This window comes from Hemitrygon akajei, chromosome 7, assembly GCF_048418815.1.
Source record: "Hemitrygon akajei chromosome 7, sHemAka1.3, whole genome shotgun sequence".
Taxonomy (NCBI): Eukaryota; Metazoa; Chordata; class Chondrichthyes; order Myliobatiformes; family Dasyatidae; genus Hemitrygon; species Hemitrygon akajei.
In genome coordinates this window covers 96,129,036-96,142,406 of record NC_133130.1, presented here as the reverse complement: position 1 = coordinate 96,142,406, position 13,371 = coordinate 96,129,036, and the positions used below count along the sequence as shown (strand labels likewise).

Genomic DNA, 13,371 nt, shown 5'->3' with positions numbered 1-13,371 from the left:
GAAAAATTCCAACAGATTAGTCAAGCATGATTTACCCTTGGTAAATCCATGCTGGCTTGGCCCAGTCCTATCACTGCTATCTAGATATGCCACTATTTCATCCATAATAATGGACTCTAGCATCTTTCCCACCACCGATGTCAGGCTGACAGGTCGATAGTTCTCTGTTTTCTCCCTCCCTCCTTTCTTAAAAAGTGGGATAACATTAGCCATTCTCCAATCCTCAGGAACTGATCCTGAATCTAAGGAACATTGGAAAATGATTACCAATGCATCCGGAATTTCCAGGGCCACCTCCTTTAGTACCCTAGGGTGCAGACCATCTGGACCTGGGGATTTGTCAGCCTTCAGTCCCATCAGTCTTCTTATCACCGTTTCCTTCCTAATGTCAATCTGTTTCATTTCCTCTGTTACCCTATGTCCTTGGCCCATCCATACATCTGGGAGATTGCTTGTGTCTTCCTTAGTGAAAACAGATCTAAAGTACTCATTAAATTCTTCTGCCATTTCTCTGTTTCCCATAACAATTTCACCCAATTCATTCTTCAAAGGCCCAACATTGTTCTTAACTATCTTCTTTCTCTTCACATACCTAAAAAAGCTTTTGCTATCTTCCTTTATATTCCTGGCTAGTTTGCGTTCGTACCTCATTTTTTCTCCCCGTATTGTCTTTTTAGTTAAGTTCTGTTGTTCCTTAAAAACTTCCCAATCATCTGTCCTCCCACTCACCTTAGCTCTGTCATATTTCTTTTTTTTAATGCTATGCAATCTCTGACTTCCTTTGTCAACCACTGTGGCCCCTTTCCCCCCTTTGAATCCTTCCTTCTCTGGGGGATGAACTGATTTTGCACCTTGTGCATTATTCCCAAGAATACCTGCCATTGCTGTTCCACTGTCTTTTCTGCTAGGCTATCCGTCCAGTCAACTTTGGCCAGCTCCTCCCTCATGGCTCCATAGTTTCCCCTGTTCATCTGCAACACTGGCACCTCCGATCTGCCCTTATCCTTCTCAAATTGCAGATAAAAGCTTATCATATTATGATCACTACCTCCTAATGGCTCCTTTACTGCAAGATCGCTTATCAAATCCTGTTCATTACATAACACTAGATCCAGAATAGTCTTGTCCCTGGTCAGCTCTCGTACAAGCTGTTCCAAGAATGCATCCCGTAGGCACTCTACAAACTCCCTATCTTGTGGTCCAGCACCAACCTGATTCTCCCAGTTCACCTGCATGTTGAAATCCCTCATAACTACTGCGACATTACCTTTGCCACATGCCAATGTTAACTCCCTATTCAACTTGCACCCAATATCCATGCTACTGTTTGGTGGCCTGTAGACAACACCCATTTGGGTCCTTTTGCCCTTACTGTTCCTCAGTTTTATCCACACAGACTCTACTTCTCCTGACCCTATGTCCCCCCTTGCAAAGGACTTGCTTAGTTCTGCCTTTACCAATCTGTTAATGTAAAGTTGCAGCAAAGAACACTAATTGATTAGCACTTCTAAAAATCCAGCAGAGACAATGGTTCATATGAACTACTTAAAGTCAGTGTGTCCAACTGCCTTTTGTGTATCAGTTTCCAGCTATTGGAACTAACTGATGCTTGATGTCCTGATGAAGGGTCTTGGCCCAAAACGTTGACTCCTCATTTCAACGGATGCTGCCTGACCTGCTGAGTTCATCCAGCTTTTGTACGTGTTGATTTGACCACAGCATCTACAGTGTACTTTGTGTTAACTGATGCTTGGTCTCCTTATTATCAGAATATAAATAAAATTACATTCTACTTCAGGAGGAATATGAGAGACTGCTGAAGCGAATGGAAGGAAGGATGGAAGAGGTGGAAAAGAAACTAAAAAATGTACGAATGACACTTCAAGAGAAAATGAAACAGCTTAAGGAACAGGTGAGTGATTGGGGCAGCTACAAATTTCACAACAATTGATAACTTGGCATTCATGAGTTTGTGATTGTTTAAAATGTGACAGAAAATTACTTAAGATGGTGTATGTTTGCATTCATAGATGAAGTGAATTGTTATTACAGATCTATTTCAGAGAATAGCATTAACTTGTTCACCTGTAAAAATGCTTCCATCGGTGTAATTTTTAACTGATTGTGAGGTCTTGGGAAATAAAGTTTATCTACTCTAAATTTAAAACTATTTTAGGTATTTAATTGAGTATTGTGAGTATACTTATGCAGCAAGTTCCACTAACATGGCTGGTTTGTGGATTGTTGATGAGACAGTTGAACCATTTATTAGGGATTGCAGATCTACATCAGAATCCTGCTATGCTTCACTATTAAATTGCTCATTCTTGATTTTAAAATGGTTACCTGATATCATCTCTTCTCATATCTAACATCCAACTCTATAAGCTACATTTTTTCTACCACTTACAGATTTTAGTTATTCCATCACTGGCGACTGCTTGTAAATCCCAAATTTCTAGCCAGCATTCTCTCTAAAAAGGATCTAATACTTTCCTGGCTTATATTATGAATTAACTCTTCTCAGGCTTCCAGCTGGGTATAGGAATAGATTTTAACCAACATTTCAATGACAAACTCTGCCATCTTCATCACAACATCATCCCTGATTAAGATAGCAGAGTTTGTAATCGAAACATCGGTTAAAATCAATACCTGCACTCGGCTGGAAGCTCGAGAGGAGTTTATTCGTAATCCTTTTTTGTTTCCTGCTCCAAATGTTATGGCTTAGTGTCAAGCAGCTTGAGAGGCTCTATGGCCAAATGAGCTTCTCTATGCAAAAGAATAAAAAATAATGGGTTTACTTTTTGCCTACAGTTTGCCAAGAACACCAAGTCTGACCTGTTACTGAAGGACCTGTATGTGGAGAATGCACAATTGATGAAAGCACTGCAGATTACAGAGCAGCGACAGAAGAGTGCCGAAAGGAAGACCCAGTTGCTGGATGAAAAAATTGGAGCTTTGAACAGTCTGCTGAGGAAAATTGCTCTAGCCTCCCTCTCCTAACTCTGAATGTTGCCACTCCAAAGGCATTTTTCAAAAAAATGACACCTTCAGCACTTTAGAGATTCGACCTGATGTGGTTCCGCATGGTGGATTAGAATCAAAGTAACTCAAAAACTGTTGGTACATCCTCGGAGAACTTGCAATACTCACGAGCGCAAGTTTATTAAAAACTGTTTGCTCTTCCCTGTCCACCTTGCAGATACTCAAAGAGAAACCAAAAAAAAAAAGATTAATACAGGGAATAGAAGAAGGAAGAAAAAAGCTTTCCTTCTACCAGCAGACTTATTAAGAGAATGTCTCTGCTGGCAGTGACAGCTGAACATGACTGCTAAACAATTAGTGGCTGTAGTCATGACCCAACCACTTCCCTGCTACCAAATATCCATCTGCCTGGCAAGACTCACCCTTGCCCTCAATAACTACTTTTGATTCCTCCCACTTCTATAGATGAACAGTCTGGCTATGGGTATTTGCAGTCTTTTCAGTGGCTTCTTTTGACAATTCTTGTTCCATGAAATTCTGGCACCTCTCTCCAGCTTTCTTGATTACATTGACAACATCAGTGTTATTTCTTCCACTTATGTGGAACTTGCCACTTTCATCACCTTTGTCACCCGTTTCCACCTGCCCTCAAATGCTCTAGGATTATCTCCAATGCATCTCTTCCATTTCTTGGATTGCACCCAGCCACATCTCCCTCTCAGGGATGACTCAGCAGCTTCCACAGCGACTGCAACTCTACCTCCCATCTCCTGGTCCTCAGTTCTCCAGCATTCCTGTTCAAACTGAAAACTTGCAAAGAATGGCCTATTGTTTTAAAGAGCTAGAAAATGCCAGGATGTTGGGAGAGAAATTGCCAGCCTTATTTCCTGTACAGGCAGCTGAAGTGACACGATTCAGAGTTTTCCTTAACATTTGAAACTGATAGTCTTTTATGTTGAGCAGTACCTCAAGACTGGGTGCAAGCTTGACTCTGCTGCTATTTTAATATTGAAACTAATGTGACAGAAGTTAATTACTTCTATTATTGTAAAGTGTAGTTTTGTAAAATGTATGTTTAAGTTTCTGAAAATAATTTGTAAATGCTGATCCTTTTGTACAGAAATGCTTTATTTGACTTTCATACATTTTAAAGAAACTTTATAAACATTAAAGAATGTCAATGTACACTATTTAAAATGATTTGAATTAAAATGTTTATTTAAAGCTACAAATTTATTCTTTGGGTATACAGATTCTTCCAGATATAGGATTAGACCACATTCTCATTTTTCAGCTGAACATTAGCAAGCACTGAAATTACACAGTTCTGATGTTTGTGGTCCAACCCTCACCCTCTGTAATTAGTGATACATAAAATTAAGAGAATTCCTCCCCCTCCTGCACATACTTTCCTTGCAAGGATGTGCTGTGAGAGGGAAGAAAGGTTTTAGCCAATTTTTAGGCTTCTGTGCAAGTACAACCTTCTTGGAAATAGTGGTATTTTTAACTTAGCTTAATAACTAGTGACTAATTTATTAGCTGTCAAATTAAAGGGTTTTACTCGCAGTTGAATATTTTAATAAGATGCAGGTAATACATGCCAAAACAAGAGTGAGCTACTGGCTGTAACATTGAGTTGCTATTCTCAGGATAACACATGTTCCAGAATTCCATGCCGAATTAACTGTTCACACTTCCACCTGGGCATAAAATGCTGAAAGAAAGCAAAAGATATTGTAAGATTTTATTTTCTAGTATATAATCCGAAAGAAAATGAAGGTAGGAAAGTGAGTAAAGAAAATGTATAGTATAGCCATGTAAGAGCTGCACCCCTGATTTTCCTGTTTGTGGGGGGGGGGGGGAAAGTAAAAGCTTTGGATTCAGGATACAGTGCGAGAGAAAGATAATCTTTGTTCTCTTAAATCACACTTGGTAGAGATTAGTACAGGCATGTAACCAGATCACCAAGAAACACAATGGAAGGCATTGATATACCTTCAATAGTTAAATTCTAATGTTTCTGGAATAAGCAAAGGTTCATTCTAATGAAACTAGTTATGTAAAGTGGTGATAGAATGAGGAACTATACTGCAGTAGACAGCAGCAATAAATGACTCATGTTTCCAAATCCACAGTCAAATTTGACAGCAGCAGAGTGCCAGGGGATCTTTGTATCAGGGCTTCATGGATAAGCAACAAGCTTTGACTACAGCTAAAGTAGCTCACTGTTTGCCTCACTGCAGGTGGAAAGACACAAGGTTTTTAATAAGGTGCCATAAGGCAGGCTGGTGAAATAAAATAAAAACCCATCTAATCCAAGGGAGAGAGGTAAAATTTGACTGGTGGCAGGAAACAAAGGGTAACTTTGAGGCATATTGTGACTGATTTCTTACCAATGTGACTTCCACAGGACTCAGTATTCAGTACTTGTGTAGTACACATCAGCAAAATGAAAAGGTTGTGACAAAGTGAGCACATGACAAAAAAGCATTAGAAGGCAGGAAGTCAGATGGGAAGGAAAATCGGAAATAATATTCAGTCAGGAGAGATATGAAGCAAGTATTTGGGAATGTACAACATTTTATGTGGGGTACAGTAAATGTGGATTCTTAATGATAGGATAAGGAGGGCAAACTACTGGTTGGATTAGAGATTTTGCTGGTATATGTAACATTAATTAGACCACAGCTTGAAGACTAGAGCAAGTTCTGCTCACCATATTGCAAGTAGGATGTGACTACACTGGACATTTTGGTAGAGATCTATTTTCCTAACCATCTGGTCAAAATCTAATCGGCCAAAAACCTTTTTCCACCCCAAGGATGGTAGCAATTTGGGACTCAGAAGCTGAGACTACAGAGAAGCAGAACCCAAAAAGAACTGGGGCACGTACATGGAGCCGTAATCTGTAAAATCAGACTTTGTACTGAAAGGTGGGATTTGGCAGGTGGCTCCTTTGACTGGTAGGGACACAAAGGGTCGAAGACCCTACTCCTGTCAATTACATTTTCCCATAATTCAATGAAATCAGAGTCCAGGCAACTTTCATCAATTACTGATGGCTCCAGAGCAAATCTCAGGTCTTTAAATACGATGAGTATTTGTTTTCACTGCACTCCCAGCTACTGAGATCCAGATTCCCATTGCTTGCTAGGTGCAAAAAAAACAATTTCACATCCCCCCTCCCCCCCCACACATCCTCCTCCTAATTACTTTAAGTATCTGCTCCAGCTGATAAGGAAAGCAGATCCTTTTTATCTAATTCAAACCCCACCATAATTGCACCTTTCCTGCAAAGTGATGAACAGAACTTAATCTAGTGGCTGTGTAGAGGAAAAACCTCATTCTAACTAAACCAGCCAATATTTAAAATGTATGCACAGTGCTGGAAAAGAGATGTTTTCATTGATATGCTGGTGGTCTTGCCTGCTCATACAGAGTATCCATGCTCTTACATTTTGCTTGAATGCATGTGTCCATTGAACACATTCTTACACAATTCCTAGCATTTACATTCAACATTTTAACACAGACCTTTTACTATGAATACAGATTTGGGGAAAAAGGAACAAGAAATTGAATAGAAAGGTTTGCAGATAGGTATCTCAATTCTTACTTGGCTGTTTTTTTTCAGGAGGACTGTCGTACCATCATCTATCTCAAATTCACCGTAATCTTTCAAACACCGCACCTAGAGGACAATTTTTAAAACATTAAAAGGAACTTTATAGAACTAAGGTGTTATTTTTTAAAAAATCAAACATTTCACAGTAGACATTACCAAACAAAATTTATCAAGCCTTACCAAAAGAAATGGGGTATAACAATTGACAAACCATGAAAAAGCTCCTAAAAGGAAAAAGAGGCAGAGATTTTGGGAGGTAGTTTTGAAGCCCAGGGGCCAAGCAGCAGAAAGCAAAGGATGCCTGGAGAGCTGGAGAAACATTTCTGAAGGTCAAACTCAGAAGAGGTTAGATGGCAAGCAGCAAAATCAAGAGGTAATGGGCAGGGATTTAGAGAGAGTGGAATGGGTCAAGTTGTTTTATGGGAAGGATGTAATAGAGAAATGGAGGTCATTTAAGGGTGAAATTATGAGGGTACAGAATCTTTATGTTCCTGTTCGGTTGAAAGGAAAGATTAAAGGTTTGAAAGCGCCATGGTTTTCAAGGGATATTAGAAACTTGGTTCGAAAAAAGAGGGATGTCTACAATAGATATAGGCAGCATGGAGTAAAGGAATTGCTCGAGGAATATAAAGAATGTAAAAGGAAACTTAAGAAAGAGATTAGAAAAGCTAAAAGAAGTTACGAGTTTGGTTTGGCAAATAAGGTGGAAGTAAATCCGAAAGGCTTCTACAGTTATATTAAAAGCAAGAGGATAGTGAGGGATAAAATTGGTCCCTTAGAGAATCAGGGTGGTCAGCTATGTGTGGAGCCGAGGGAGATGGGAGAGATTTTGAACGATTTCTTCTCTTCGGTATTCACTAAGGAGAAGGATATCGAATGGTGTAAGGTGTGGGAAACAAGTAAGGAAGTTATGGAACCTATGACAATTAAAGAGGTGGAAGTACTGGCGCTTTTAAGAAATTTAAAAGTGGATAAATCTCCGGGTCCTGACCGGATATTCCCCAGGACCTTGAGGGAAGTTTGTGTAGAGATAGCAGGAGCTCTGACGGAGATCTTTCAGATGTCATTAGAAACAGGGATTGTGCCGGAGGATTGGCGTATTGCTCATGTGGTTCCATTGTTTAAAAAGGGTTCTAGAAGTAAGCCTGGCAATTATAGACCTGTCAGTTTGACATCAGTGGTGGGTAAATTAATGGAAAGTATTCTTAGAGATAGTATTTATAATTATCTGGATAGACAGGATCTGATTAGGAGTAGCCAGCATGGATTTGTGCGTGGAAGGTCATGTTTGACAAACCTTATTGAATTTTTTGAAGTAGTTACGAGGAATGTTGACGAGGGTAAGGCAGTGGATGTAGTCTATATGGACTTCAGCAAGGCCTTTGACAAAGTTCCACATGGAAGGTTAGTTAAGAAGGTTCAGTCGTTAGGTATTAGTGCTGGAGTAATAAAATGGATTCAACAGTGGCTAGATGGGAGATGCCAGAGAGTAGTGGTGGATAATTGTTTATCGGGATGGAGGCCGGTGACTAGCGGGGTGCCTCAGGGATCTGTTTTGGGCCCAATGTTGTTTGTAATATACATAAATGATCTGGATGATGGGGTGGTAAATTGGATTAGTAAGTATGCTGATGATACTAAGGTAGGAGGTGTTGTGGATAATGAGGTGGGTTTTCAAAGCTTGCAGGGAGATTTATGCCGGTTAGAAGAATGGGCTGAACGTTGGCAGATGGAGTTTAATGCTGAGAAGTGTGAGGTTCTACATTTTGGCAGGAATAATCCAAATAGAACATACAGGGTAAATGGTAGGGCATTGAGGAATGCAGTGGAACAGAGAGATCTAGGAATAACAGTGCATAGTTCCCTGAAGGTGGAGTCTCATGTAGATAGGGTGGTGAAGAAGGCTTTTGGAACGCTGGCCTTTATAAATCAGAGCATTGAGTACAGAAGTTGGGATGTAATGTTAAAATTGTACAAGGCATTGGTAAGGCCAAATTTGGAATATTGTGTACAGTTCTGGTCACCGAATTATAGGAAAGATATCAATAAATTAGAGAGAGTGCAGAGACGATTTACTAGGATGTTACCAGGGTTTCAGCACTTAAGTTACAGAGAAAGGTTGAACAAGTTAGGTCTCTATTCATTGGAGCGTAGAAGGTTGAGGGGGGATTTGATCGAGGTATTTAAAATGTTGAGAGGGATAGATAGAGTTGACGTGAATAGGCTGTTTCCATTGAGAGTAGGGGAGATTCAAACGAGAGGACATGATTTGAGAGTTAGGGGGCAAAAGTTTAAGGGTAACACGAGGGGGTATTTCTTTACTCAGAGAGTGATAGCTGTGTGGAATGAGCTTCCTGTAGAAGTAGTAGAGGCCAGATCAGTTGTGTCATTTAAGGTAAAATTGGATAGGTATATGGATAGGAAAGGAGTGGAGGGTTATGGGCTGAGTGCGGGTAGGTGGGACTAGGTGAGATTTAGAGTTCGGCACGGACTAGGAGGGCCGGAATGGCCTGTTTCCGTGCTGTGATTGTTATATGGTTATATGGTTATATTGTTGCACTGATCTGCATGTATTCCTGGTCCTTGTTTACTAAAGTTGTCTGAATAATTTATCCCATATGTATTGAGAGTTAAATGATAACAAAATATCGTATTACTGTGACAGACACCCATAGTGGGCACTTAATGCTTAGCACACCGAAATAGACACACACCGGACTATATACCCAGATGGTCTCAGTAGAGGAACATGTTAATCCAAGACAAGGAAGTCCACAGATTTAATGCACATTTACAGCAAGATACACAGGTTGTGGCATCTATGGAAAAGAGTTAGGTTTCTGTTTGAATATCCTTAGCAGAAATAGGAAAGATAAAACTTAGTTTTAAGTTTCCGAGAGGGTGGGAGTGAAGTGGATGGGTCAAGATATTTGAAATCACCATAGGTGTAAGAAGTTGAATGGAAATCACTTTTTGCAGGTTGAAGAAACCAGAGAGAGAAAGAACAATAAATAGTTAGGCAGATAGACATAGATGAAGATAAGATTGGGAGGGGTGTCCTGGTATTCAAAGGCATGTCAGTATTAAGAAAGTGTTGAGTGTATTGAGAAGCATTAAGGTGGCAAAGTCCCCGGGGCCTGATGGAACCTATCCTATGAAAATGAGAGGCAAGGGAGAAGACTGCCTGCGCCTTGACATGGTCTTTGTATCCTCTTTAGCCACAACCAAGGTCCCAGAATTCTGGAGACTAGCCAATGTTCTTTTAAGAAGGGCAACAGGGTAAACCAGAAAATTGTAGGCTGGTGAAACTCACATCAGCATCAGAGAAATTACTGAAAATTCTTAAGGACAGTACTTACTCACATCTGGAAAAGCACTGAGTGATTAGAGAAGATGAGAAAATCTGCAGATGCTGGAAATCCAAGAACACACACAAAATGCTGGAGGAACTCCTGCAGGCCAGGCAGCATCTATGGAAAACAGTAAACAGTTGATGTTCTGATGAAGGGTCTCAGCCCGAAATGTCGACTGTTTACAATTTTCCATAGATGCTGTCTGGCCTGCTAAGTTCCACCAGCATTCTGTGCGAGTTTTTAGAGAATGTCAGCATAGCCTTATGCAGGGCAGGTCCTGCCCCACAAATCCTACTGAGTTTTTTGGGGCAGTGTCAAAGATAATTCATGAGTGTGGAACAGTGGATGTCGCTACAGCATTTGATATAGTCCCTCCTGGTAGGCTGCCCAGAAAATTAAGTCACATAGAATTTACAGTGAGCTGGTAAGTTGGATACAAAAAACTGGCTTGGTCATAGAAAGCAGAGTAATAGTGGAGGGACATTTCTCCCCCTCGAATGGAGGTCTGTGACCAGGGGTGTTCCACGAGTGTCATGTCCTGGAACATCTGAAAATGTAAATGGCCTAATTAATACTTTGCAGGTGACATGAAAATTAGTGAGGTTATGGATAGTGAATAAGGCTGCTGATTGAAAAAGCAGGATATACAGTAAATCAGTTGGAAATTTCAGCAGAGAAATGACAGATGTGACAAGTGTGAGATGATGTATTTTGAGAGGTCAAATGCAAAAGGAAAGCATAGTTTATGGCAGGACCCTAAGGAAGATCAATATACAGAGGGATCTTAGGGTGCAAGACTGTATCTATCTGAAAGTGGAAACACAGATAGATGCTAAAGAAGGTGTACAGCTTACTTGCCTTCATCAGTCAAAGCACTGAATATAGAAGTCAGGAAGTCATTTTAGAATAGTATAAAGCTAAGGTTATGCAACATTTGGGAGTACTGTGTGCAGTTCTGGTCACCACACTATAGTAAGGATGTGGAAGCTTTGGAGAGGATGCAGAAGAGGTTTACCAGGATGTCATCTGAATTGGAATGTATTAGCTACAAGGAGAGCTTGGACAAACTTGGATAGTGTGCTCTGGAGTGTCAGAAGCTTTTTGCACCAGGATGAAAATGTCAAATACTAGAGAACCACACACAAAATGCTGGTGGAACGCAGCATCTATCTGGAGAAGCACAGTCAATGTTTCAGGCCGAGACCCTTCGTCAGGACTAACTGAAAGATAGTAAGAGATTTGAAAATAGAAGGGGGAGGGGGAAATGCGAAATGATAGAAGACCGGAGGGGGTGGGGTGAAACTGAGAGCCAGAAAGGTGATTGGTAAAAGGGATACAGAAGCACCAGAGGGAGATGGAGAACAGGCAGAGTGATGGGCAGAGACAGAAAGAAAAAAAGGGAGGATGAAAAAAAACTAAATACATCAGGGATAGACAATAGGTGCAGAAGTAGACCATTCGGCCCTTCGAGCCTGCACCGCCATTCTGAGATCATGGCTGATCATCTACTATCAATACCCTGTTCCTGCCTTGTCCCCATATCCCTTGATTCCCCTATCCATAAGATACCTATCTAACTCCTTCTTGAAAGCATCCAGAAAATTGGCCTCCATTGCCTTCCGAGGCAGTGCATTCCAGACACCCACAACTCTCTGGGAGAAGAAGTTTTTCCTTAACTCTGTCCTAAATGACCTACCCCTTATTCTCAAACCATGCCCTCTGGTACTGGACTCTCCCAGTATCTGGAACATATTTCCTGCCTCTATCTTGTCCAATCCCTTAATAATCTTATATGTTGCAATCAGATCCCCTCTCAATCTCCTTAATTCCAGCGTGTACAAGCCCAGTCTCTCGAACCTCTCTGCGTAAGGCAGTCCGGACATCCCAGGAATTAACCTCGTGAATCTACACTGCACTTCCTCTACAGCCAGGATGTCCTTCCTTAACCCTGGAGACCAAAACTGTACACAATACTCCAGGTGTGGTCTCACCAGGGCCCTGTACAAATGCAAAAGGATTTCTTTGCTCTTGTACTCAATTCCCTTTGTAATAATGGCCAACATTCCATTAGCCTTCTTCACTGCCTGCTGCACTTGCTCATTCACCTTCAGTGACTGATGAACAAGGACTCTGAGATCTCTTTGTATTTCTCCCTTACCTAACTCTACACCATTCAGATAATAATCTGCCTTCCTGTTCTTACTCCCAAAGTGGATAACCTCACACTTATTCACATTAAACGTCATCTGCCAAGTATCTGCCCACTCACTCAGCCTATCCAAGTCACCCTGAATTCTCCTAACATCCTCATCACATGTCACACTACCACCCAGCTTAGTATCATCAGCAAACTTGCTGATGTTATTCTCAATGCCTTCATCTAAATCGTTGATGTAAATTGTAAACAGCTGTGGTCCCAATACCGAGCCCTGTGGCACCCCACTAGTCACCACCTGCCATTCCAAGAAACACCCATTCACCATTACCCTTTGCTTTCTATCTGCCAACCAGTTTTCTATCCATGTCAATATCTTCCCCCCAATGCCATGAGCTCTGATTTTACCCACCAATCTCCTATGTAGGACCTTATCAAATGCCTTCTGAAAATCGAGGTACACTACATCCACTGGATCTCCCTTGTCTAACTTCCTAGTTACATCCTCAAAAAACTCCAATAGATTAGTCAAGCATGATTTGCCCTTGGTAAATCCATGCTGGCTCGGCCCGATCCTATCACTGCTATCTAGATATGCCACTATTTCATCTTTAATAATGGACTCTAGCATCTTCCCCACTACTGATATTAGGCTGACAGGATGATAGTTCTCTGTTTTCTCCCTCCCTCCTTTCTTAAAAAGTGGGATAACATTAGCCATTCTCCAATCCTCAGGAACTGATCCTGAATCTAAGGAACATTGGAAGATGATTACCAATGTATCCACAATTTCCAGGGCCACCTCCTTTAGTACCCTAGGATGCAGACCATCTGGACCTGGGGATTTGTCAGCCTTCAGTCCCATCAGTCTACTCATCATCGTTTCCTTCCTAATGTCAATCTGTTTCATTTCCTCTGTTACCTTATGTCCTTGGCCCATCCATACATCTGGGAGATTGCTTGTGTCTTCCTTAGTGAAGACAGATCTAAAGTACTTATTAAATTCTTCTGCCATTTCTCTGTTTCCCATAACAATTTCACCCAATTCATTCTTCAAGGGCCCAACATTGTTCTTAACTATCTTCTTTCTCTTCACATACCTAAAAAAGCTTTTGCTATCCTCCTTTATATTCCTGGCTAGCTTGCGTTCGTACCTCATTTTTTCTCCCCGTATTGCCTTTTTAGTTAAGTTCTGTTGTTCCTTAAAAATTTCCCAATCATCTGTCCTCCCACTCACCTTAGCTCTGTCA

General features: G+C 40.9%; 2 protein-coding genes across 4 annotated transcripts in view; one reads left to right on the top strand and one right to left on the bottom strand.

The window, feature by feature from the left end:
- Nucleotides 1-4,220, top strand: part of ninl (ninein-like) — a 126,557-nt gene extending 122,337 nt beyond the window's left edge. For all 3 annotated transcript variants that reach the window (XM_073051499.1, XM_073051500.1, XM_073051498.1), the window contains exons 24-25: nucleotides 1,799-1,912; nucleotides 2,818-4,220. In XM_073051499.1, coding sequence (XP_072907600.1) covers nucleotides 1,799-1,912; nucleotides 2,818-3,006 — 303 coding nt within the window. In that variant the 3' untranslated portion in view covers nucleotides 3,007-4,220. The remainder of the gene's footprint in view (nucleotides 1-1,798; nucleotides 1,913-2,817) is intronic.
- A 35-nt stretch (nucleotides 4,221-4,255) lies between these two features.
- gins1 (GINS complex subunit 1 (Psf1 homolog)) overlaps nucleotides 4,256-13,371 on the bottom strand; it is a 39,691-nt gene continuing 30,575 nt past the window's right edge. The window contains exons 6-7 of the mRNA XM_073051509.1: nucleotides 6,605-6,679; nucleotides 4,256-4,702 (exon numbers count right to left, since the gene is read on the bottom strand). Coding sequence (XP_072907610.1) covers nucleotides 4,634-4,702; nucleotides 6,605-6,679 — 144 coding nt within the window. The 3' untranslated portion in view covers nucleotides 4,256-4,633. The remainder of the gene's footprint in view (nucleotides 4,703-6,604; nucleotides 6,680-13,371) is intronic.